At 44.2% G+C, this 24,844-nt stretch overlaps 1 protein-coding gene across 1 annotated transcript in view; it reads right to left on the minus strand.

Annotated features, from left to right (window-relative positions):
* Positions 1–538: 538 nt before the first annotated feature.
* The window catches only part of LARP1A (LA RNA-binding protein), a 48,409-nt gene continuing 24,103 nt past the window's right edge, over positions 539–24,844 (minus strand). The window contains exons 11-14 of the mRNA XM_086506251.1: positions 2,880–2,943; positions 1,573–1,718; positions 1,386–1,490; positions 539–1,305 (exon numbers count right to left, since the gene is read on the minus strand). Of these exons, the coding sequence (XP_086362377.1) occupies positions 1,032–1,305; positions 1,386–1,490; positions 1,573–1,718; positions 2,880–2,943 (589 nt within the window). The 3' untranslated portion in view covers positions 539–1,031. The remainder of the gene's footprint in view (positions 1,306–1,385; positions 1,491–1,572; positions 1,719–2,879; positions 2,944–24,844) is intronic.

Below are 24,844 nucleotides of genomic sequence, written 5' to 3' on the forward strand. Positions count from 1 at the left end.
CACAGAGCCTGACCAAAAGAGCTCCAACCCATGAAAACATTTCCTACCATCCTCGCACCAGAACAGGGCTACATGTGCAAGACAATTAGGTCCCTGCCATGCCTACGGACCGAAAACCACTTTCACGGCTAATCCCACCATGATCATCTCGCAGATTCCAACTGACAAGACCATCAACCAAGAAAGCTGTTCATTAATGTAACTAGACAGCTGCTTCCAGGAACTGTTTGAACCATTTGAACCACCCCAAACCAATTGCCAGGAATGAGCGAGAGGTTCACCTCAGCTTAGCCTTGAAACTTAAGATTGGCCAGTTTCAGATGAGGATAGAGGAAGAAAAAACTGTTGATAAAAACGAAGGAAATAGGTCAAAAATCCAACAAATTTGCAAAGTCCTACTAGTGCTACCCGTTTGCATCTTAATGAGGTGGAGATTTGGCCGACTAGATTTTCACATACACTGATTATTAATTTGTTATGACCGCTACCAACGAAATTGTGTAAACTTACAAAAACAGAGGAACATTTGACACAGGTCAAACACCAAAACTGTGCTTATTATGATAGAAAATTCAGAATGTTAAAGAATTTACAAATCTGTTATTGAAACTCAAGGAAGGTGGCCCACTCTTCAATGCACTTCCACAAAGTAGCCAGCTTGATGGAAATGTTAATGTAATGCTGAACAGGACACCGAATAAGTCCTCTTGAAAGCGTCTGTACATGGAGTCAAGCTCTAAGTTGTCCATGACGTGATGAACAGACTCGCATATTATCTCAATGCCTAGCTTGTATAGACAACCTCTGCTAATATGAAGGCCTCCGTTGCACAGGCTGCAAAATCTCTTAAAAAGAGGCCGAATCCATGCTGTGCATGGAGTCCCGTTGCCAAGAAAGGCAGGTTATGTTGGATGACTGGGTGCATCATGTGTCAAGCCTTAAGACACCATACCAAATACACCGTCCGTTTCAGTAAGTTTCAATTGAACAGATTGAAATCTTTGTACAAACCATAGAGGTCAAATAACTTCTCAAGGCACAGGCACCGAAGCAGGGGAGAGAGTGCTCATGGAGAGTGAAGATGGCCGTGCTGTGGTTGCAGAAGCACACCCCGTTTCAAACTCTCTCTGCTCAGCATGGTCCCCACACACTCCAGTATTAGCATTGTCCTTCTTTGAAAGAGCCTCTCTCTCTTTGGCTCGTTGAAAATCTCCCAAGCACCGGAAATCTTCTTCCAACAGCTTCTCCAGCTCAGGGTGTTTCAAAGGCCTAACATCATTTGGCTTTCGATAGAAGTGAAAAGCCCTGCAAAAATTTCAATAGAGCATTCATTAGAAAAAGAGAACAACGAGAACTCGCTATGTGACTCAGCCCTTGGGCCTTACCAGTACTTTTCCAAGCCGTAAAGATTTCCTTTTTTATATGTCTCTAACGTTAGATGTTCAAAATCATCGTATAACTTCTGTTTGAATTTTTTCTCCAAACCATAGCTGCGAGGTCAGCAACCACAACAATGAGAATAAGAGCATCCCCAGAAATCCCCAGCCATCCCATTATAAACTTATAACTGACCTATAGAATCTGAAGAGGCACTCTAAACCATAATTGTAGCTTGCAGTTGCATCCTCTTCTGCTAAGCGCCGGAACTCCTTGTACATAGAACTGTTGAAGTGTGACCGCAAAAAGTAAGACCAGAAGCGGAAAAGCGTGTTCATTTCCTGTACGGAAGAGAAACCGATCATGTAACCCCTTCAAAGCAGTATTTTTCAAAACCATTTATTACCTACAACCATTATTGGCATAGACAACAAATGGTATCAATGTTCAGAAACCAACTACAAACCCATAAATTACATTGAAAACTGATTAAAAGGAAAAAAGACAAGTAGCTGTTGCGCAAGCAATGATAGACACCCAGTTACAATGATAGCTTCAAAAAGAAAATCCTCTCTGGACCACAGCACATTCAAGCACACAAATTGTGTTCAAAGTCCAAGGAGAAGTAACACCAAATATACCTAGTACATAACACATGAAAAGACAAGGGAAGGTGACAGACGTGAAAGGACAAGGGAAGGAGGTATGCTAGCTCGTTACCTGCACCATAAGCTTGACAATACCAATATCAGAACTGATTTAACTAGGCAACCATACACTGCCAAACGAGGTAACAAGAATCTCTGATGGACTCAACCAACTCAAATTTGTGTCCATTTGCAGCAGGACATGGCTAGTCTGTTTGTTTGAATCCCTAAGACAATGACGGGGTAGCATATACTCAGCCATTTTAAACAGCCATAGGAACTAGAATCTGGGCTGGAGCTTCACTAATGGAACATAAGCCTTGGTCCTATTGTCCTGCACTAGCTTCTTTTCCAAATCTCTATCTTTTCCTGTACTCTAGTGTTTTAGACATTATACAAAACATAGCACACAACAATCGACCATACCCTTGACGAGAGAAAGATCAGTACTAGTCCCCGAAAAAAAACATTTAGTGTGCTTACATAAACTTCCAAAAACAGATCACCAAGCACTGTACAAAGACTGTCTGGCTCAACGACTTCAAACATACAACCAAAGAATAGCGACCACATTTACTTTCAACATTTCTTAGCCCATGTAACTAAATAACAAGCTTTACCTCTAATGCTGTCTCCTAGACAAGTTAAATAAACAGAATGTCAGCTATTAAGTTCAGAAAATCCTAGGCAAAACCAGCATTTGCACAGAGAAGGTCCAGAACATCTAGTCCAAAATTACATTAATTATTTGAGATTATGACCTCTAGAAAGAATGAAAAACTTGAGACATGCCCAAGAGTAAAGATTCAAGCCTTTACATCTATCTGTACATTTGAAAACTGACGAGAGACTAACCTCACTGCGACCAACACCCACACGTTTTCTGTCTGCCAAGCAGCGCTTATGGAATTTGAGATACCTGTCCACATGCATCCATCTCTAATGAACACTTGAAACAATGAACAAACCGTGTGCAACGCATTTACGAAAATATGTGTAGCACAAATACTCGGCAGAAAAATTTGAGCAAATAGAACAAGCCCAAAGTTCCTGATCAATGCACGCAATGATTAACAGAACGAATCCTCCAAACCAACACAGAAGCAAACCAGCATATCAATATAACAACTCTATAAAAACCATACAAAACCCTTTGATTGAAAAAAGACCCAGTGAGCCAATGCTAGCAACCATCCTATGCTATACCCATTACATGTTACCTCATACATCACTCAAGCTATGATCTGAACATTTCACAACGTCCAACGTAAGGTTCTTCACAACGATTCACCTAGAGCAGATAACAAACACCTGTATCATACAATGGTTCATCAGTAGTGAAGAACCACCGTTTTGGAATTATATCTCTCTCAGTCTCACATCTGCTACCTCTCTCTCTACATTGGTCTCGCTCTGGACTTTTTCGATTTTGCAGCTGCCCCTTGTCTGCCTTTGGTCACAATCCGGTGGTGTGGCCCTAACTGAAGATAGCCAACTTATGGAACCTGCTAAGGGGCCTAAAACCCTTAACTAAAGAATTATAAGTTAGGATTTCCTGCCCAACTTACAAAAGCTTAGCCGAGTGGACTAACCCTTTGAATACAGCAGGACATTCCAAATTTACGCAAATCTGCTGATGTGGCACACTGTACGATGAGTCCCAGAAATAGGCTGACAGGCTGTACGAATTTCTGCGTTTTGCGCTGCAGCCTAGTGCGCGCCAGCATTTGGGCCTAAAGATTTTGGATACATTGCTTTCCATGGAACTGCTTTTGAATAGGCCAAGGGCCTTAGAATACGTGTATGGGCTCTCCCTCTGGCATTCTACCACATGGAGAAGCAAAGCAAAGTCCCAAAACTTGTGAGCAATATAAAGAAATGCTGATAGGGGCACGGACGCACCAGGGTTTGGGGCCAGTGCCCTCTGGGAGTGGAACTCTCTCTCTCTCTCTCTCTCTCTCTCTCTCTCTCTCTCTCTCTCTCTCTCTCTCTCTCTCTCTCTCTCTCTCTCTCTCTCTCTCTCTCTCTCTCTTCAATTGTTTTCTGGGATTTTCGGGAGAGTCCTGACCCCTTTAAGGGTTTTAGGTCCCTTGGCTAGGTTCCGTAAGTTGGCTATCTTCAGTGGTTGATCTTTAGTTAGGGCCACACCACCATATTGTGAAATACCTCCCTCTTGAAAAGTAATCGTCCGCGATTAGACCTGCAAAACTCGATCAAGTTAGTTCAAAGATCTGATGATCTGTCCAAGGGTCATTCCGAGGGTCAATCAGTTTTCTCATTCCATATCGGAGCTCTTGAATTTCGCACCTCCGTATGGAGCCTTTCCCTAGCCATCTATGAATGCTTTGCTATCCAAATGATACCCATGCATAGATACATGGCCCATGGGTGTTTCTACACATGCTCTAATTGCATATGAAGCCAAGGGATAGGTCAAAACAGCCCCTAAAAGGGTGCATACGGGTTTCCCACTTGAATTTCTCCTTTGCGGCTGATCATTGAGCTCTCTCACACCTCATCCATGACATAAGCAAAAAGCTATTTTTGTATCTTCAATTTTTAAGCTCTACTATGTCATTTTTCTCCATGAATGGGTATCTACCATCGCTTTACAATTGGTATCACAGCTTATAGGGTTGTTAGCACCTCTTAGTCACCCCTTGATCCTAACCTACTCTTCTCTATGCTAGACCTAGTGTGTGCACATGCGCGCGCACACGCTTTGATCGTCATTCAATTTCCCTTCTCTTCCTCCTAGATTAATCTCTAATTAGTTATTGATCCACTTATTGAAGGCACTCCATGGGCCACTATCTTCATAAGTTCGTTCAGGATTGATTATGCATAAGATTAGCACTGAATAATTAGCTTTTTTTTTCTCCTAGCCATAGCCTTGCACTCATTTAGAGCTTTGTCATCAAGAGCATGCGAAGATCAAGTTAACATTGGAGGACATCTCGGTGAAGACTAATCAAGGAGAAGGCTCAAATCTGGAAGGTTCGGCCACTTGAAGGCATACCAATATTTGCCAGAAGGGTATCACATCTTGGACAAACTTGGAAGCATTGGGTCAAAGCTCGATCTTGAACTAAGCTTTTAGGAAAAATCTTCTCCAGAAACTTCTCCTGCGCATCCACTCTGGCAAGCTCCAAGTCAAAGCATCAACGGAGGTATTACACCTCAATTCAAGGATATTCTCATCTAAGCAAATCGACCTCGCTATCCATACCACAACTTCAGAGCAATTCTCACAATAGTCAATTATAAACTTTGTGCACTACTTGGATGAAGCCACCACCGCACTCAATGCTTGGCAAGCACTGGAACATATGTTTCGTGCTAAAGCAAAACACTCTAAAATCTCACTCAAAATGCAATTATATAAGATCTCTCTAGCCTCATCAATAGGTTAAAGAGTATTTGCACATAGCTTGTTTACATAGAAGCACGAGGTGACGAAGAAGACAAAATACCAATTCTACCTAAAGCTCTTCCTGAAGAAATTAACCAAATTGTCACTGTTCCTAAAGAAAAAGAACCCATATCAAGTTTTGAAAGTGTCATAAATTCACTACAAAAAGAAGGCAAGAAGCGCGACAAAAGCATTGAAGGAACCTCTAATGGAGCATACGCAATCACAAGTAGCAAAAAGAAGCGATGTCAACACTATGGAAGAAATAACCATTTGTCAAAAGATTGCTACAAGATCAACCCACGCAACATATGTGGAAAGAACACACACTCTTCAATGTTTTGTTCCTATAAAGACAAAGAAGCTAGCACAAACAACAAATTCAAAGACAGAGATCGAGGTAGAAACACCAACAAATCAATATGGCATCTGAAGACTCTAACGATAAAGATCCAATACTTGCTACAAGGTCAACCCACGCAACATGTGTGGAAAGAACACACACTCTTCAATGTTTTGTTCCTATAAAGACAAAGAAGCTAGCACAAGCAACAAATTCAAAGACAGAGATCGAGGTAGAAAACACCAACAACAAAGGCAAAATCAATATGGCATCTGAAGACTCTAACGATAAAGATCCAATACTTGCTACATCGATGACATAATCTGAGGCACCAACATTTTATAGCCAAAACCTTGATGGAATACGCTTATCAAGGGAAGGCAATTGCATCTATTCCTATTGTTAAATTCTCCACGATATATTTTGATTTCCTACACCCTATTGTTCAAATTCTTGGGAGGACAATTTGTATTTGTTGAGTGCTACATATGACACACACACGGAGAGGTTTGTTGGAATGTGACGTGTTTCGCACCTCCATATGGAGCCTTTCCCTAGCCATCCATGCATGCTTTGATATCCCAAATGAGGCCCATGCATAGGTACATGGTCCATGGGTGTTTCTACACATGTTCTGATTGCATACGAAGCCAAGGGATAGGTCAAAACAGCCCTTAAAAGGGTGCATATGGGTTCCCCACTTGAATTTGTCCTTTTGGGCTGAGCTCTCTCACACCTCATCCATGACATAAGCAAAAAGCTCTAGCCTATCCCTATATAAGAGGCACTCGTGTAGTCATTTTATCTTCAATAATTAAGCTCTACTATGTCATTTTTCTCCATGAATGGTTCTTGTGTGTATCCCCCATAGCTTTACACTTGAGTACCGAGGTGCCAAGCCATGAGAAATTTAGGTCAAAGCCATGAGATTTACACGCCTGATCCAACCAAACGCTCCCCAGACCGTAGCTAGCATCGTTCAAAGGTTCCATTTACAACTAAACGCTCCCCAAATCGCAACCTACGTCGTTTAGAGGTTTTCTTAATTACACATCCACGTGAATACTTTTCCCAAGCTCAAGACTTGAGCCATGAGCTATTCAAATCACAGTTTTCTATTGAATGCTCCTCCTAGAACAATTCCTGAGCCATGAGTTATTTACATGCAAGAATCTGATTGAAACTAGCATCAAAACCAGAATCAAGCAATTCTCAATCAGCGCCAAGGCAAGTTTAAAATTCCATTTTAAACAAATTCCAAACAGTATTCTCAAACAAAGTTGAGAATCCTAATCAAAATTGGTTCTTCTCATGGGTTTTCCATCTCCCATGCTTGAAACTCCATGTTCTTCCATCCTACAAGCTGCTACCTATGGCCTGCAAAAAGCACCCATAACATAAGTTTGGTCCATACCCTAAGTCGTTCCTCAAAACCCTAATTTTACAAAATTGTCAAAATAACAAATTTGTTCGCGTCAATGCGTAGGGATCGTCCACAAGATCGACTTTGTTTTCTGTTGCATATCCAAATTTTCGATTGTTGAAGATATTTTTAGAGACCTTTGCAACACAAAAAAGCATCAAAAAGCATGTTTTTTGTGCTTTTAAGGGGAAAATCGAACTCCTCCATCTCCGCTTTCTGTTGTCGTTTCTTCTTCCTCGAAGTCCATAACTCGCACTTGTAAGTTAATGAAGGCCCAATCTGCTCATCAGAACGGCAAACGACTGAAGCTCCGATACCACTCATAGGGGAGGGCGCCACGTGCCAACTCGAAAGAACAAACTGGAACAGACTTTTAGCACTTCAAAACAACTACACTATAGAGAAAGAGTAAGAATCCACATGAGAGAGACACAGTGGCAGAGTTCCACTCGCAAACGGCACTAGCCCCAAACCTTGGCATCCCTTTTGGTATTTCTTTAGACTACTCCAGAAAGGTACAAGTTATGAGACTCCGCTCTTTATCTCCACGTGGTAAAATGCCGAGGGGGGGTGTTATGTCCCGCTCACGCGAGAGGGGATCTAGCCCAGACGCCGTCGGGATGGGCGTCCAATGTCCAGGCGGACGTAGTGTGAACCAGACCAGTGTGGCCAGCCATTATTATAAAAGGGAGGCCAAGGCCTCATTTGCAGTTATCGACCCCCACTGGTAGAGTGTCAGTGGTTAGCCCACGAGGCTAGGAGTGCGCGAGGTCACCTCGAGGAGGTGAGGCCGGGTGGTATGGGACGCTCGGTCTTACAAGTGCATGCCTGGTCCTCGGACGCTGGCCCCAGCACGGGGCAGCTACCGGATGGTGGCTATGGTCGGGTGGTTCGTCCGACGCGTGTCTGTAGGCGGTCCATGTAGCCGGGAGATCCCCTCCTTGTGTTCGTTTCATGGTATCAGAGCCGGCTTGGCTACACGAAGGACTGTGTGCACACCTTTAGACTGGTTCGAGTTTGATAATACTTGTTTCATGCAATTTTTTATAAATGGTTATTTAATTAATCGTTTTTCTTCTCATAAGTGTGGGTGCATGTGAAATTTTATGTGTGTTTTGTCGATGTTTGATAAACTTTAGCAATTTAGCGGGCGGAAAAGCTGGCAAGTGCAAGTTTTTCATTAAATTTACTCATTTTGACAAAAATTAGTGACTTTCTTATTGAATTGTTGATTTTATATTAAAATTCAGCATGCAGTTAAAACTCTCTCTGTAATGTTCTCTGTGCGAAGCGGAGAGAGAGAGAGAGAGAGAGAGAGAGAGAGAGAGAGAGAGAGAGAAGTTTGGCTCTCCTTCTCTGCTGCCTCCAGTGTGGAGCGAAGAGAGGGGGCTGCTCTTGAAAGCGCGAAGCAGAAGGTACCGGTAGGTGCGCGCCCATAGTTGCCACTGAGTTTCGAAACGTTTCGTTTGAAACGAGTTTCAAAAGTTTCGAAAGGGTTTCGTCCGAGAAAGAAACGCCAAAACAGAAGTTTCGTGCAAACTAAAGAATGTACGTAAGTTTAAGTGGTATAAGCTGAGATCTTAGACATGAAAAAGAGGGAGAATATAACTAACTTTCATCATTAGAAGCAAGACAGAAGCTACATTCATGACATTGAGGATTTCATGACATAAAAAAATCAACCCTACAGCCTGAAGTGCGAAAACTTACGAGCCTTGACTTTTCCTTTGAAACGTCCAAACTCATACGGAAACGTTTCTGAAACGTTTCGTAGGTTTCATAAGTGAAGAAACGCGTTTCTTGGCAACTATGTGCGCGCCGCAGTGTAGTGCAGGATTGGGGAAAGAAGCAGGAGGCGGAGTGCAGCAGAGAGGAAGCGCTAGGGATCAAAGCAGGGAGAGAGAGAGCTCACGTTTTTTGGGAAAAACTCGATAAGTGAGTTTTGGGTTTTCCCACTTTTATTACAAGTGACTTTAAAAAAATGTGTACAGGTTCAATATGAACCTGGACAAAGTATAAAAATGTACAAAAAGGGGTTATTTAGGCCTTTAACCCAACAACCTCCCACTTAAAGGCATAAATGACGCCTTTAAGTTAACCAACTCCCACCAGCTGTATGCAATGCTCATGTTGAGCCTTAGCAAGACTCTTGGTGAGAACATCTGCAGGGTTGACATGTGTATGGATCTTAGTCAAGGTGACTAGACCATCCTCCAATACCTGTCGTATGAAGTGGTACCGCACATCTATGTGTTTGGTACGCGCATGGAACATGGCATTTTTGGCTAAATAGACAGCACTCTGGCTATCACAACCCAACACGGGTGTCTGAGCAAGCATGCCAAGTTCTTTTGCAAGTCTACCCAACCAAATGGCCTCTTTTGAAGCCTTTGTGGCTGAAATATATTCAGCCTCAGTAGTACTCAATGCCACAATTTTCTGTAACCTAGAACACCAAGAGACTGCACCACCAGCAATGGCAAATACATATCCACTGATAGATTTCCTAGTATCCATGTCACCTGCCATGTCTGCATCACAATATCCCTGAAACTTTAAGTCACTTTTGCCATAACAGATACACTTTGATTGTGTACCTTTCAAATATCTTTTTTGTTTTGTTTTCGGAGTTTTCGGAGTCGGGCGGGGCAAGCCCGACCGCTCCCCTTATCCACCATAAAAGTGGACAAGAAGAACGACCAGGACTATGCCCCGGGTGTCACAAAACGGGAGCGTACACGAGCACTTACAAAATCTGAAAATTATAATTCTTTGCAAACATGAGAGACGGGAGAAGATCGACACAGTATTGGGGACCAGAAGATGGGTTGGTCCCCCCCCCCCCCCCCCCCCCCCGTAAAGAGTATTCTTTTATTCAGGGAGAATTCTTATACAAGCACGAGAACCCAAGGAAACCCCTCCGTTCTGTAATCTTAGACCCGAAGGTCGTGCTTTCCCGTAAAGGGCTTGGGCACAAGGCCGTTCCTTCCCGTAAGGGACTTAGGCGCGAAGCCGTGCTTTCCCGTAAGGGACTTAGGCGTGAAGCCGTACTTTCCCGTAAGGGACTTAGACGTGAAGCCGTACTTCTCATAAAGGGCCTTCCTGTAAGACGGGAGATTCCTGCAAAACAAACAACACAAAGCAACAATTCTCAAAGCGTATCAACACCTTATACCTGTCGCTTCTTGCTCGGAGAATCGAGCTCCGTACTCAGTCATCACGCGAACACTTGCAAATTCTGTCGCCAGTCTCTGCTCCAGAATCCTAGCGCTAGTGCTTTTCTGCTGCTTCCGGCTCTTGCAAACTGAAACGCTGGCTACCCTTTTATAGGGTCTGACACCCGGCAGGACTAGGGGTCCAAAAGCAGAACTTGGCACTCCTAGAGAGAGGAGAGAGAAAATTGCGTTTTTTAGAAAGAGGAGAGAGAGAGATCGCAATTCAGCCCCCTGCATAGCTATTAGCGCTGGCTTTTTTTATAAGAGCCTTGCTTGCTTTATTTTATTAATTAAGGGGCCGGTCACTTAAAAGTGACCGGTCACTTTATAAAATAAAGTGTGAACCTGTTCAAACTTTAAAAACTCACTCAGCTAGTGAAAACAATGCTACACGGACACATTCCAGGCGTCCCCGGGTGCAGGACACGACACAGATGCAATGCAGACACAGACTCCTCGCGCGAAAACATCTGTCCTCCCGCGATTGTTCCTGCTTTTCGTAAAAAGCTTCATTGAACACATCTTTATTCTTGTGCTTGCGTTCTACGCGTATTTTCTTACTCAATTCGGATTTCCTCCTTAGCCTACGGAATGCCCCCTTTCTGATGCACCCGTCACCCATCATGTGACGCATCAGGGGCACCCGTAACCCGGCCCTTTCCACCGAACTTACGGAAACTCCTTCGCGATGTTTACCGTCACCCATCAAATGACACATCAGAGTTGTCCGTTCCTGATGGCATATCCTGTAGCTACAATCTTTTAATAGTTCTTAGTGTAAACATTAAAATATCCTAATTTCATAAAAAGAAATTAATCATTAAAAATAAGAAATAGTCCAATTAGCAACATCCCTCTGGCTTCTAAACAGTTGACCTCAATTGTAGTGCTTGGACATATACCTCCAATATCTCGGGATAAGCTGCTAATTCCTCCTGAGTCATCCACTGAGCATCTAAGTTCGAATAATTCTTGAACTTAACCAAATACTTCCGTGTTATCTTTCCGGACTTAAGGGGCCGCTCCTGATGACTTACAATCTGCTCCGGTTGGAGTATTTCTTCTGTTTCCTCAACCTCAGGAGGTTCCTCAACACTTGGCTGACTCGGAGGCGGTCCCACATACGGCCGGAGTAAACTGACATGGAAAGCATTGTGGATCCTCCAATTAGGCGGTAGCTCTAATCAGAATGTAACATAATTCACTTGCTCAGTGATCTTAAACGGTCCATAATAACGGGTAGAAAGTTTTACCACCTTTCCCTTATGAGACGCTTGTTTCTTAAGTCTTGCTTTCTCAAACTTCAGTAAGACTAACTGCCCGACCGTTAAGTCGAGATTCCTCCTGTGCTTGTCTGCAGCTTTCTTATGCTTTTCTTGAGAGCGTAGAATAGCTCTCCTAACTTGCCCGTAGGCTACGTCCAAGTCTCGGACAAATTCATCTGCTGCAAAGATCTTATCCTTAGTTAAAAGGATGGGTGGAAGCAAAGGCTTACCATATAGAATCTCAAAAGGTGCTTTCCCTGTCGATGAGTGTATGGTATTGTTATACGCATACTCGACAAGAGGCAAATATTTCTCCCAGTCAGATTGCCGGTCTCACACATAACCTTTTAACATATCAAATACTGTGGAATTGGCTATCTCACTTTGCCCGTCCGTTTGAAGATGGTAGGCAGATGAAAAATTCAGCTTCGTACCAAGATTATCCATCAAGGCACACCAAAAATTTCCTGTCATGCGAGGATCTCGATCACTCACAATAGAATTAGGCACTCCATGATGCTTAAAGATCTGTGCCAGAAAGACCCTAGCCATATGATCTGCTTTTATCGTTTTCTTGACTGGTATAAAGTGTGCTTGCTTGCTAAACCTGTCCACAATGGTCCAGATCGCGTCATTTCCAGTCTGAGTTCTAGGGAGGTCCATGATGAAGTCCATGGCAATACTTTCCCAAGGTTCATTAGGCACAGGCAAAGGTTGTAGCAACCCAGGCGTCTTATGCCGATCATACTTCACTTTTTGGCAAACCAAACATTCCCTGACATACTTATCAATGTCTGCTTTAAGGCTAGGCCAAAAGAAATATCTTTCCATTGCTAAGGTCGTAGGGAGAATACCCCAATGACCCGCATAAGGCGAAGCGTGTGCTTCATCCATGATCTTCTTTCTTAATGGTTCCACCACACATATAGCCTGATGGTGGTAGAGATAACCGTCCCGAATGGAATAGGGAAACTCATTCTCTCCACGATGTAGCTTTCCCCAAATGGTGGAGAAGTCTGGATCATTCGGATATAAATCCGGTAGTGCTTCTAATTCTTGGTGATACACCGAGGTGATAGCGTTCACCCTTGGCCGCCTAGACAGTGCGTCTGCGACTACATTCTTACTCCCAGCCGTGTGAAGGATCTGGAAGTGAAACATAGACAAAAAGTTTGCCCATCTCATCTGCTTCTCAGATAGTTTCCTTTGCGTAAGAAAATACCGCAAACTCTGGTGATCAGTCTTGATCACAAAATCCGCTCCTAGAAGATAGTGCTTCCAATTGGATAAGGTGTGAATCACAGTCGAGAGTTCCTTTTCGTAGATTGATGCATGCAACTCTGCATCCTTAAGCCGTCTGCTTTCGTATGCCACTGCATGGCCTTCTTGGTTTAACACTGCTCCGATGCAATCGCCTGAGGCATCGCAGTGAACCTCAAATGGTTTCCTTAAGTCGGGCACTATCAAAATAGGTCCATGGCTTAGCAAGTACTTGAGCCGATCAAAAGCTCCTTGTTGTCTCGATCCCCATCTGAAAGGAATCTTCTTCTTTGTCAAATCATGAAGTGGTCCTGCTACATGAGCAAATCCTCGGACAAACCTTCGATAATATGAACATAATCCTAGAAAGCTACGTACATCATGTACCGTAGTGGGAATAGGCCAATCTTCGACCACTCGGATCTTGGCAGGATCCATACTCACTTGATTGTGAGAGACTATATGGCCGAGATAGTGTATCTCAGAGAGAAAGAACTCGCTCTTCTTTGCATTCACATGCAACTCATGCTTCCGATGTTCCTCTTCTGACTTAGAGAAGATGAGTATGTCGTCAAAGAATACTCCCGTAAAAGCTCGATACGGGCTGAAAATGCGGTCCATCATGCGATTGAACGTCGCAGGAGCATTGGTCAAGCCGAAAGGCATTACCAAAAATTCATATAGTCCAAAGGTCGTGCGGAAAGCAGTCTTATGGACATCCTCAGGGGCGATCCGTATCTAATGATACCCACTCTTTAAGTCTATGCGACTAAAGACACTTGCACCCTGCAACTTATCAAGTATATCATCAATCCGAGGGATCGGAAAGCGATTCTTGATCGTGATCTTGTTTAAAGACCGATAGTCTATGCACATTCGAAACGTGCCATCTTTCTTCTGCACCAGTAGAATTGGAGAGCAGTAGGGTGAAGCACTTGGCCGTACTAACCCTTTCTCTAGAAGCTCGTTGACTTGTTTCAAAATTTCCTCTTGCTGAGCAAGACTCACCCGATAAGGGGGTTGATTGGGAGGCGAGCTACCCGGTATGAGATCTATGCGGTGATCTTCTGGGCGTACCGGAGGGAGTTCATCAGGAAGTGTCTCCGTGAAACAATCCGCGTACTTTTCAATAAATTGAAGACGCTTAATTTCCAGACTAGAGAGAGAGTCCCTACTAGTTTTATCCTTTGCAAAAATCAAGTAAGCAGAAACACACTTCTTCATTTCTTTCTTAATGGAGATCTGGCTTACAATTGGGAACTGCCAATCTCTTGCATCAGCTTGAATCTTTATTTTCTTACCCCCATGATCAAAAGTGAGGGTCTTTTCCACATAATCGAAAATAGGTGTCATGTGAAAGTGCCATGGCATACCTAAGATGATATCACATCCCTCGATGGATGCCATCAAAAATGATTCGCGGTCCTTGTACTCGCCAATCCGAAGATTGAGTTGTCCTTGCATGGGAGTTGCATTGGTTGTCAACCCCTCGAATGCCAATCCGGATGTAGCCGATGTGCCAAGCTGAGCCGGTGTGAGGCACAAACGTTCCGTAGTATCTAGGGAGATGAAGTTATCCGTGGATCCTGGATCATAAAGAATCAATACTCACTAGTTGTTCAAAGACCCCCAGCCCTTCAGAAGTTGGCGCTTCCCTTTCTCAGATTCTGTGTTTCCTTGAGCATCTGGAATTGAGTTCGAGCTTGGCGGTGCGGGTTCCTTCCTTGCTTTTTCTTGCCTCGTAGAGGCTTGTTCTTGCTGTTGCTGCTTTAGCGGGCAATCCGGTTTCATATGTCCTTTCTCGCCACAGTAGAAGCATCTTCCTTCCTCTATGAAAGCTTGAAGTTGAGTAGGAGAAAGATACTTAGTTCGCTTGCCAGTGCCCTCTGGCTTCTTAGAATGATCATCGTCTCTAGATGGAGGACGTTGTCTTCCTTGGCTCCCATGGTCATCGTAGACCCCTCTTTGTCTTGCACGGTAAGTGCTATGCTCCATCTTTCTGGGTGTCCCAATTGAGTGCAAATCCTCAGCAATGATTGCTGACTCTATCATCCTTTGAAGAGTATCATGCGGATACACCTTCATACTCTTTCGAAGCTGCGGTTGGAGACCCGCTTCGAACTTTCTTTTCTTTTCCTCGTCGGCGATCTTCATGAAGGGAGTGACCTTCAGAAGAACCGACCAATACTTGTCCACATAAGTCGTTACTCGTTCATCTTCCTTCTGGGCAAGCCAGTCCCATTCCTTCCGTATGTCCTGCTCGAAGTCAGGTGGAAGAAATTGTTCATAAAATTCAGATTTGAAGCTCTCCCAAGTTCTGGCCTGAGAACCTTCCAGAATCTTGGCTAACCACCAATTACTTGCCGTTTCCTTGAGGTGCATCCCCACATGGCGTAATTTGGATTTTTCTGTGAAGTGCCCATTGGTAAAGGCAACTTCAAACTGTCTGATGAAGGACAGTGCTTTGGAGATGTCTCTCCGTCCGTTCTAGGTTTCGAACTTGATGTCCTTGTCGCCTTATTTGAAGACTCTCATGCGATGTTGAGACTTGCGACCTTGCTTCTTGAATCGAGGCTTATCTTTAGGTTGATGTAGGGTAGTGGCAGTAGTAGCTGCTTCCTTCTTCTAACGAGATGATCGAGAAGTAGAAGTATAATAAGGAGAGTAAGATGGAGATGAGATAGAGATGTCCTTGCTCTCGTCTAGCAAAGAGAGCGCTTTTTCCTCGCCTTTCCTTGAAGTAGGCTGTTCATTCCGATCCGAAGATCCTTTGTGCACCTCGGCACGTTCTTCTTCTCTTGCCTCCTGTGGTCTCACGCCAACAGTGTTGTCTGGATGCTTGGTTGCATCAGTTCCATTCGTTTTCTTCATTCTGCCCAAAAGCTTTTGGACGTCTGGCAACAGTAAGATTTGTTGCAACTCCGCAAGCTGAGCTTGCACTTGTTGAAGCTCCTCTTCAACGCTTCTCCCTTGGCTCGACATGGTTCTTCCCGTTCTTCCCGGAATCGTCCTTCTTTGCAGAGAAAGAGAGGAGTCCGAGCTCTGATACCACTGTCACAAAACGGGAGCGTACACGAGCACTTAGAAAATCTGAAAATTATAATTCTTTGCAAACATGAGAGAAGGGAGAAGATCGACACAGTATTGGGGACCAGAAGATGGGTTGGTCCCCCCCCCCCGTAAAGAGTGTTCTTTTATTCAGGGAGAATTCTTATACAAGCACGAGAACCCGAGGAAACCCCTCAGTTCTGTAATCTTAGACACGAAGGTCGTGCTTTCCCGTAAGGGACTTAGGCGTGAAGCCGTACTTCCCTTAAGGGGCCTTTCCGTAAGACGGGAGATTCCTACAAAACAAACCACACAAAGCAACAATTTTCAAAGCGTATCAACACCTTATACCTGTCGCCTCTTGCTCGGAGAATCGACCTCCGTACTTAGTCGTCACGTGAATACTTGCAGTTTCCGTCGCCAGACTCTGCTTCAAAACCCTAGCGTTGGTGCTTTTCTGCTGCTTCCGGCTCTCCCAAACTGAATAGTTGGCTACCCTTTTATAGGGTCCGACACCCGGCGGAATAGGGGTCCAAAAGCAGAACTTGGCGCTCCTAGAGAGAGGAGAGAGAAAATCGCATTTTTTAGAAAGAGGAGAGAGAGAGAGAGAGAGAGAGAGAGAGAGAGAGATCGCAATTCAGCCCCCTGCATAGCTATTAGCGCCGGCTTTTTTTATAAGAGCCCTGCTTGCTTTATTTTATTAATAAAGGGGCCGGTCACTTTATAAAATAAAGTGTGAACCTGGTCAAACTTTAAAAACTCATTCAGTTAGTGAAAACAATGCTACAAGGACACATTCCAGGCGTCCCCGGGTGCAAGACACGACACAGATGCAATGCAGACACAGACTCCTCGCGGGAAAACATCTGTCCTCCCGCGACTGTCCCTGCTTTTCCTAAAAAGCTTCATTGAACCCATCTTTATTCTTGTTCCTCCTTAGCCTACGGAATGCCCCCTTTCTGATGCACCCGTCACCCATCATGTGACACATCAAGGGCACCCGTAACCCGGCCCTTTCCACCGAACTTACGGAAACTCCTTCGCGATGTTTACCGTCACCCATCAAATGACACATCAGAGTTGTACGTTCCTAATGGCATTTCCTGTAGCTACAATCTTTTAACAGTTCTTAGTGTACACATTAAAATATCCTAATTTCATAAAAAGAAATTAATCATTAAAAATAAGAAATAGTCCAATTAGCAACACCAAGAAACCGAAGGCAGACGCTTTTGTCACTAGTTTCCTCTGGACTCGGAAGGCCAGAATTATCTACACTCGTAGGGCGATGACTTTTCCCTTGAGAGACCCATTTCGGTGGGCGTGACAACAACCAAGTACCTCTGTTCAGAGGCCCAGGTACTGCGGGACTTGCTTCGGTCTTCCCTTTGGAGTTGCCTCCTCCAGGTAACTTATCGCTCACCTCACTAAACTGCCTTTGAAACCCGACAGTTTTCCCCTAGGAAATGCCATACCCGCTTGGAAGGGCGTCGGCTCACAGGTGGCGTCCGCTGAGGCTGGTAATGTCTCCCATTATGCATTTCCCAACCCCTTTTAAATGAAGTTGACCCCCCCGGGGGGGAATGGTAGTTGGGTGCTCTTGTAGCTCATCTGGCTTCGCTTGGGGAGAATATCTCATAATGCATTTGACAGCTTCCCAATGCGCTTTGCCAGGATTCGACATGTATCGATTAACTCCTCCCACTACATAAGCAATGTCGGGACGAGTGGCAACTATAGCATACATAACAGAAACAAAGTTGATGCATAAGGGATTCCCTTCATTGCTTTCAATGCCACCTCATCCTTTGGGCAATCTGCTTTGCTAAGCTTAGTGTATGGTGGTAAAGGTACCCCAAGTGACTTAGCATCAGCCATATTAAATCTATCAAGTACTTTTGCAATGTATCTTTCTTGAGATAAAAACAGCAATTTCAGCTTTTTATCTCTTTTAATACGCATGCCCAAAATATGCTCTGCATCACCCAAATCCTTCATAGCAAATGCTGAATTTAGCTTACGTTTCAGAGCATCAAGAATAGTCTTATGTTTCCTGGCAAGCAACATGTCATCAACATAGAGAACAAGTATGATGGGACTACCATCTTCATCCCTTTTCGTATACAAACAATGATCTGCATGGCTGCGTTTAAAGCCTTAAGAGACAGCATAAAAGTGTCAAACTTCTTATACCACTGTCATGATGATTGTCTGCCTTTTTCTATCTTTCCTGAAATTTCTGTAAAGTCTTCCGAACCAAGTCCCTTGTGAACTGGTCGGCTTCAAAGAAAAATCTTATCTTTCGCGCTAAGGAAGGGTAGAACCTTCGTTGTAAATTCAAAATCTCAAATGGCATCTTCCCCATCAAAGAGTCAAACGTGTTTCTGTAGGCATATTCCACCAAAGGTAAAAACCTTTCCCAAGTAGTCCTCCGATCCAACCAAGAAGACTTCAACAAATCCAATACCAATGAATTAGTAATCTCTGATTGCCCGTCAGTCTGCAGGTGGAACGAGAATTGCAACCGCGTACCTATGTTCTCCCAAATAGCCGTCCGAAACAAACTCGTGAACCTGGGGTCTCGTCGAAGACAATTGTCTCAGGTATGCCATGTAATCTGAAGACCTAGGCAATAAACAATCGTGCCCACGTTGTGTTCTCGGGAGATGAAATCCATTGCAATACTTTCCCAGGGTGGGTGGCTATGGGTAAAACAATCCCTGTGCTTTATGCCAGTCAAACTTGACATTCTGCCATACCAAGCAACTACACACAAACTCGTCCACATCCTTCTTGAGTCTCGACCAAGAGACGTATCTCTCCGCCCCTTTCAAGGTGGTAGCAATGCCGCGGTGAATTGTAAAAGGCAGACAGTGACATTCGGTTAGAACCTTTTCCCTCAACGGCTGTGTAACGCACGACATGGTTTTCGTCATCAAGTAGCCATCCCGAATGGAATAATCCGCTACTATCTCCCCTTTCTGTATTCAATTGAATACATCTGCAAAATATGTTCAATGGCGTACTGACCGACCATATCCTCGAAGTTTCTATGATGTATCGCGGAAATACCCAGAACCAACGGCTTTCGGGAGATGGACAATTTCTTCTGTCCCTGCACATGGACAATCTGGAAATAAACCGTGACAAGAAGTTTTGTCCACCGCATCTGCTTTTTCCGATAGCTGCTTCTGTGACAAGAAGTAGCGTAAACTCCCATCATCTGTGAAAACCGTAAAATCGGCTCCGAGTAGGTAATGTCGCCACTGAATAAGAGAATGGATAGCCACCAAAAGCTCTTTCTCACAAATCTGTGCTCTCAATTTTGGCATTGAGAACAATCGCCTCTCGTAGACAATGACATTGGCGTTCTTGCATTAAGACCGCATCCAGACTACGACCACAAGTATCACAATATACTTCAAACGACTTCTGCAAGTCCGGCAAAGACAAAACTGGTCCTATAGTCCATTTCTCTTTCAAAGTCTGAAAGGCAATCACCTCTGTGGGTCCCCACGAGAAAGGGACTCCTTTCTGGGTCAAGATATGCAAAGGGGAAGTAACCTCTGCAAACTTTTGAATGAACCGCCTGTAGTTCGAACACAGTCCCAAGAAGCTTTGAACTCCCTAGACATTTTTCAAATCGGGCCAATCACGGATAGTCTTTATCTTAGTCGGATCCATCTGCACACCTGCTGCAAACACAATGTGTCCCAAAAAGTGTATCTTTGGTAGGAAAATTTCACTTTTCTTTGCATTAATCACTAACTTGTGATCTCGTAATGCCTGAAAGACCTGACGCAGATGATCTCTATGTTGTGCCTCATTCTTGGAGAAAACAATGATATCGTCAAAGAAAGTGCCAACACATAGCCTGTACTCTCGAAAAAAAATCATGTCAATCATCCGGTGCCATTCGGATCTGATAATATCCACTCTTCAAATCAATCCTGCTAAAACACGAGGCTCCCTGTAATCTGTCAAGTATATCATCGATCCTAGGAATCGGAAATTTGTTCTTGATGGTGATTTTGTTGAGAGCTCTATAATCGATGCACATTCTCCAAGATCCGTCTTTCTTCAAATCCAACAACACTGGAGAGCAATACGGTGAAGTACTAGGCTCGACAAGACCCTTTTCCAAGAGGTCTTTCACTTGGTTCAATCTCTTCGTTCTGGGCTCGGCTCACACGGTGAGGTGGCCGGTTCGGTGGTGTGCTTCCAAGTATCAGATCAATAGTATGATCTTCAGGACGAACGGATGGTAACTCACCTGGCAGGCCCCTCTGAAAAGCAATCGGCATGAGTGTGGAGAAAATCTTGGCGTTCTTTTGTTCAGGTGAAAACATATTCGACCTTTATCCATCGTTCAGTTCTCTCCCAAAAAATAAGTAAAGAAACTGAAGCTCATCAAGTACAATCTCTAAGCCCTTCATTTGTCAAAGTCGCTTTCTCGGTCCGATAGTCAACCACGGCGTTGTTATTGTGGTACCAAGGGATTTCGAGTAGAACGTCACAACCTTCCAAGGCAATTACGTAAAACTCTGCGTGTCCTAAACACCCCTGTCATTGCAAACGAAATTTTCCAATGCTCGGTGTAATGGCAAGATCCCATCCGGGTGCCACTCGAACTACCTCCGCATGTAGCCTCAACCTGTCAAGCGTAATTCCAAATTGAGCCGCCAATTCCAAGTGAAACAAAGTTGTGTAGAGAGCCCTCTCTTGAGGAGTAAGCTTGGGTCGTGCGTCCTTATCTTTCTATTCTGGGTTGCTCTTTCTCTTTCTGCTTTCATTTTCAAAGTCTATTCGACTCTTTGTGTCATGATCTCATCTATGAGGTAGGTCAGACTGCCAGAGTGAATAGCAAAACCCCGTTTCGCATGACTCATCAACTCCTGAATGGAAGCTGACTTCTGTTCCAAGCAGTGATCTCGGATATCTGTAGAAAGACCCAAGGTAAACCGCTCAATCTGTTCCTTGAACGAGATCTTAAATGAAGAGACGGGTAGAAAAGAGCTCCAGAATCTCTCGCAACAAGCGTCCATTGTATCCTTCTTCGCCATCCGAAGATGGTTCCAAGCAGTTCGTATATCACATTCGTACTCTCGAGTCAGCCAAGAAGAAATAAAAAGCCTCTTGAATTTCAACCATTTAACTGGCGCAGTCTTGTTTAATACAAGCGTGAACCACCAAGTTCGAGCATTCCCCTTGAAGTAGGAGGCAACTCTCCGAATCTTAGAGTGCTCTGAGTAACGCCCTCTCACGAAAGCGATGTCAAACTGTTGTACAAAAGACAAGGCCTTCGAAGCATCTCTATAACCAGAAAACATGTCAAATTTAATTGACTTTCCACCTTCCTTAAACTCTCGGACTTTCTTGCTTTTGTCTTCCAATAAGTCATACTGGTTGGCTTTGTAAAAATTCTTCTTCTTTGCGTAAAAGTTGTTGTCATCAGAGTCCGAATTGTCTGTAGACGAGTCCTCAATAGAAATGTCAATCCTGGGGCGAGATTTAGACTTCTTTGTCTTTTTCTTGCCATTTACAAAGCGTTGCTTTTTGCTTTGTTTTTTGCCTTTTCGGTCTTATTCGCTCGAGTCAGATGAGCTAGAAGAACTGTCAAAAGAAGAAGAAGAAGAAGAACTGGGTACACCTTCTAATCGAATACGCTTCTTCTGTTTCTTTGCCTTTTCAAATGTCGACTAACGACCCAAATAACCCGGGAAGTCAGTGTCTTTCTTCTGCTTTTTGCCGTGCTTTTTAGTTTTGTTTTGCGCGTCAAAAATCTGAGCAATTCGTGTATCAACAACCTCTTCTAATTCCTTCTCTGTATATTTCTTGTGAGTAGAAGGTTTCTTGAGAGCTTTTTTTTTTTTTTGTGGGAGGCGGGGGGGGGGGGGGCGTTCTGCCACTGCTCGTGCACTTCTTGGAAAGAAGTCTCGCTCATATATTTTGCAATTTTGGGTCCTTGGCAAAATTGAGCATCATCTTGTTGCATCACCGATCAATTGACGACGTTCCATCTCTCGACGCTCCGCCTGAGTAGACGGAGGCGGGCCATACTCCTTGCCGGAATCTTCGTTGTGATCCCTTCCCGCATCTCCGGATGCAGAGGAAGTCGACTAATCCTTGCTTGAAGCCATAGGTGCCGCGGAAAAAAAATTTGGGATCGGATTTCCTGTAGCAAAGAAATCGGCCCTGCTTTGATACCACTGTAACAGACTTGGACACTCCAAGTCAAGAATCTACCGCGACAGCACCAAATAACCACTTCGAAACAAATTCACAGTTCACAATTTATTCGACATTGGCCCAACGGAGTTCCGTGCCTAGAGATATTGGCCCCAAAGACTGGCGCCCCTTTCGGTATTTCTTTTTGTATTAATCTGAGTTCAAAGTACAAGAGTACGGGCAAGCGCTCACACTCAGACTCTACGTTCAGATGCTCTGAGTTGTGAGAGGCCTGCTCACATATTTGAAGGTACAAGGGATGCCAAAAGCAGAGCCCAAAAGCTGAAAAACGAAAGCCCAAATAAAGCAAAGGTTCTTTCTCTTTCTCTTGCTTGTAAAAATAAAGCAAATCCCAAAAAGTTGTCCTTTTAAAATAAAGCAAAAAAGCTCTCTCTCAAGCTCTTTTGGATAAACACAAAATAGTTTCTCTCTATTGCGTAGAAAAAGCAAATCCCATGCGTATCCAAAAGCTGCCCACGCAAGTGTTTTTCCCGCATGCTGTTGCCATATCATCAGCCTGCAAATCACGGAGGCGTTCGTACTGCTGCCACCTGTCAACAGCTCCAGACAGCAAATTAGGGTTAGTGTTTCAATATCCAACAAATTAGGGTTAGGGTTAGGGTTTCAACAACCAGTAAAATAGGGTTAGGGTTAGGATTAGGGTTTCAACAAAATTAGGGTTTTTGATTTTAGGGTTAGGGTTTCCTACAAAGCGGACAGCAACGTCATCACTTTGTAACAATTAGTATCAAAAAGACGGAAACGACGATAATGGAAGAAATGAGAGAGAAGATTGATAAATCATAAAACATACCTCGCCACGACAAATGGGATATGGTCGTGATAGAAGAATCGGGCCACGGCTGCATCCACCTCTTCCTTCTTCTTTGGGTCCCAAGAGATGGCAAGGGTCTTTTGGCGACGAATCGGACTCGATGAAGATCCATTGGCACCTAAACCGGGTAGAAAGGAAGAAGGGAAAATGAGGATCTTTGGATTGATACCTTTGCGTGCGGGCTTGGCTTTATGGTTGAATTGCCGATCCTTTTCCTCAAGCTCCTTCCTCTTCTCGATGGTTACTTTGGTGCAAAATTTCCCATCATGTCCCGGCACTCGAAGAAAGTGTGTCCGCACTTTGTCATGCCCCCCTTTCCGCGTGTAAGAGCATAGCTTGCATGCCCATGCACGAGAACCTCCCGCCGTCAACAAGGTGCCCTCCAAGGTCACTTCATTCCACCACAACCATTCCTTCGCCTTTTGAGCGTTGCCCGCATGAACGGAGGGTGTTGTAAGAGAAGAAGAGGCTATGGATTATCCGTGAAAGAGAGACTCGAGAGAGCTTCATCTTTGAGCCTTTGAGGATTTGAGAGAGAGAGAGAGAGAGAGAGAGAGAGAGGGCTTGAGAGAGAGAGGCTTGATTCCGTGAGAGCTTGAGATAGAGAGCTTGTGAGAGAGGCTTCACCTCTTGAAAGTTGAGGCGCGCGCACACACACACACACACACACACACAGAGCTTGAGCCTTGAGGGTTAGCAACTTAGCCCAAGAGAGAGAGGTTGAGAGTGTTGCTAATTGGACTATTTCTTATTTTTAATGATTAATTTCTTTTTATGAAATTAGGATATTTTAATGTGTACACTAAGAACTGTTAAAAGATTGTAGCTACAGGAAATGCCATCAGGAACGGACAACTCTGATGTGTCATTTGATAGGTGACCGTAAACATCGCGAAGGAGTTTCCGTAAGTTCAGTGGAAAGGGCCGGGTTACGGGTGCCCCTGATGCGTCACATGATGGGTGACGGGTGCATCAGAAAGGGGGCATTCCGTAGGCTAAGGAGGAAATCCGAACTGAGTAAGAAAATACGCGTAGAACGCAAGCACAAGAATAAAGATGGGTTCAATGAAGCTTTTTACGAAAAGCAAGATTAGTCGCGGGAGGACGGATGTTTTCGCACGAGGAGTCTGTGTCTGCATTGCATCTGTGTCGTGTCCTGCACCCGGGACGCCTGGAATGTGTTCGTGTAGCATTGTTTTCACTAACTGAGTGAGTTTTTAAAGTTTGAACAGGTTCACACTTTATTTTATAAAGTGATCGGTCACTTTTAAGTGACCGGCCCCTTTATTAATAAAATAAAGCAAGCAGGGTTCTTATAAAAAAAGCCAGCGCTAATAGCTATGCAGGGGGCTGAATTGTGATCTCTCTCTCTCTCTCTCCTCTTTCTAAAAAACGCGATTTTCTCTCTCTTCTCTCTAGAAAACGCGATTTTCTCTCTCCTCTCTCTAGGAGCGCCAAGTTTTGCTTTTGGACCCCTATTCTTGCCGGGTGTCGGACCCTATAAAAAGGTAGCCAGCGTTTCAGTTTGGGAGAGCCGGAAGTAGCAGAAAAGCACCAGCGCTAGGGTTTTGGAGCAGAGTCTGGCGACGGAAACTACAAGTATTTGTGTGACGATTGAGTACGGAGGTCGATTCTTCGAGCAAGAAGCGACAAGTATAAGGTGTTGATACGCTTTGAGAATTGTTGCTTTGTGTGGTTTGTTTTGCAGGAATCTCCCGTCTTACGGGAAGGCCCTTTACGGGAAGTACGGCTTCACGCCTAAGTCCCTTACGGGAAAGTACGGCTTCACGC

The sequence above is a fragment of the Adiantum capillus-veneris genome, chromosome 29 (assembly GCF_014529385.1).
Source record: "Adiantum capillus-veneris isolate H3 chromosome 29, ASM1452938v2, whole genome shotgun sequence".
Classification (NCBI taxonomy): Eukaryota; Viridiplantae; Streptophyta; class Polypodiopsida; order Polypodiales; family Pteridaceae; genus Adiantum; species Adiantum capillus-veneris.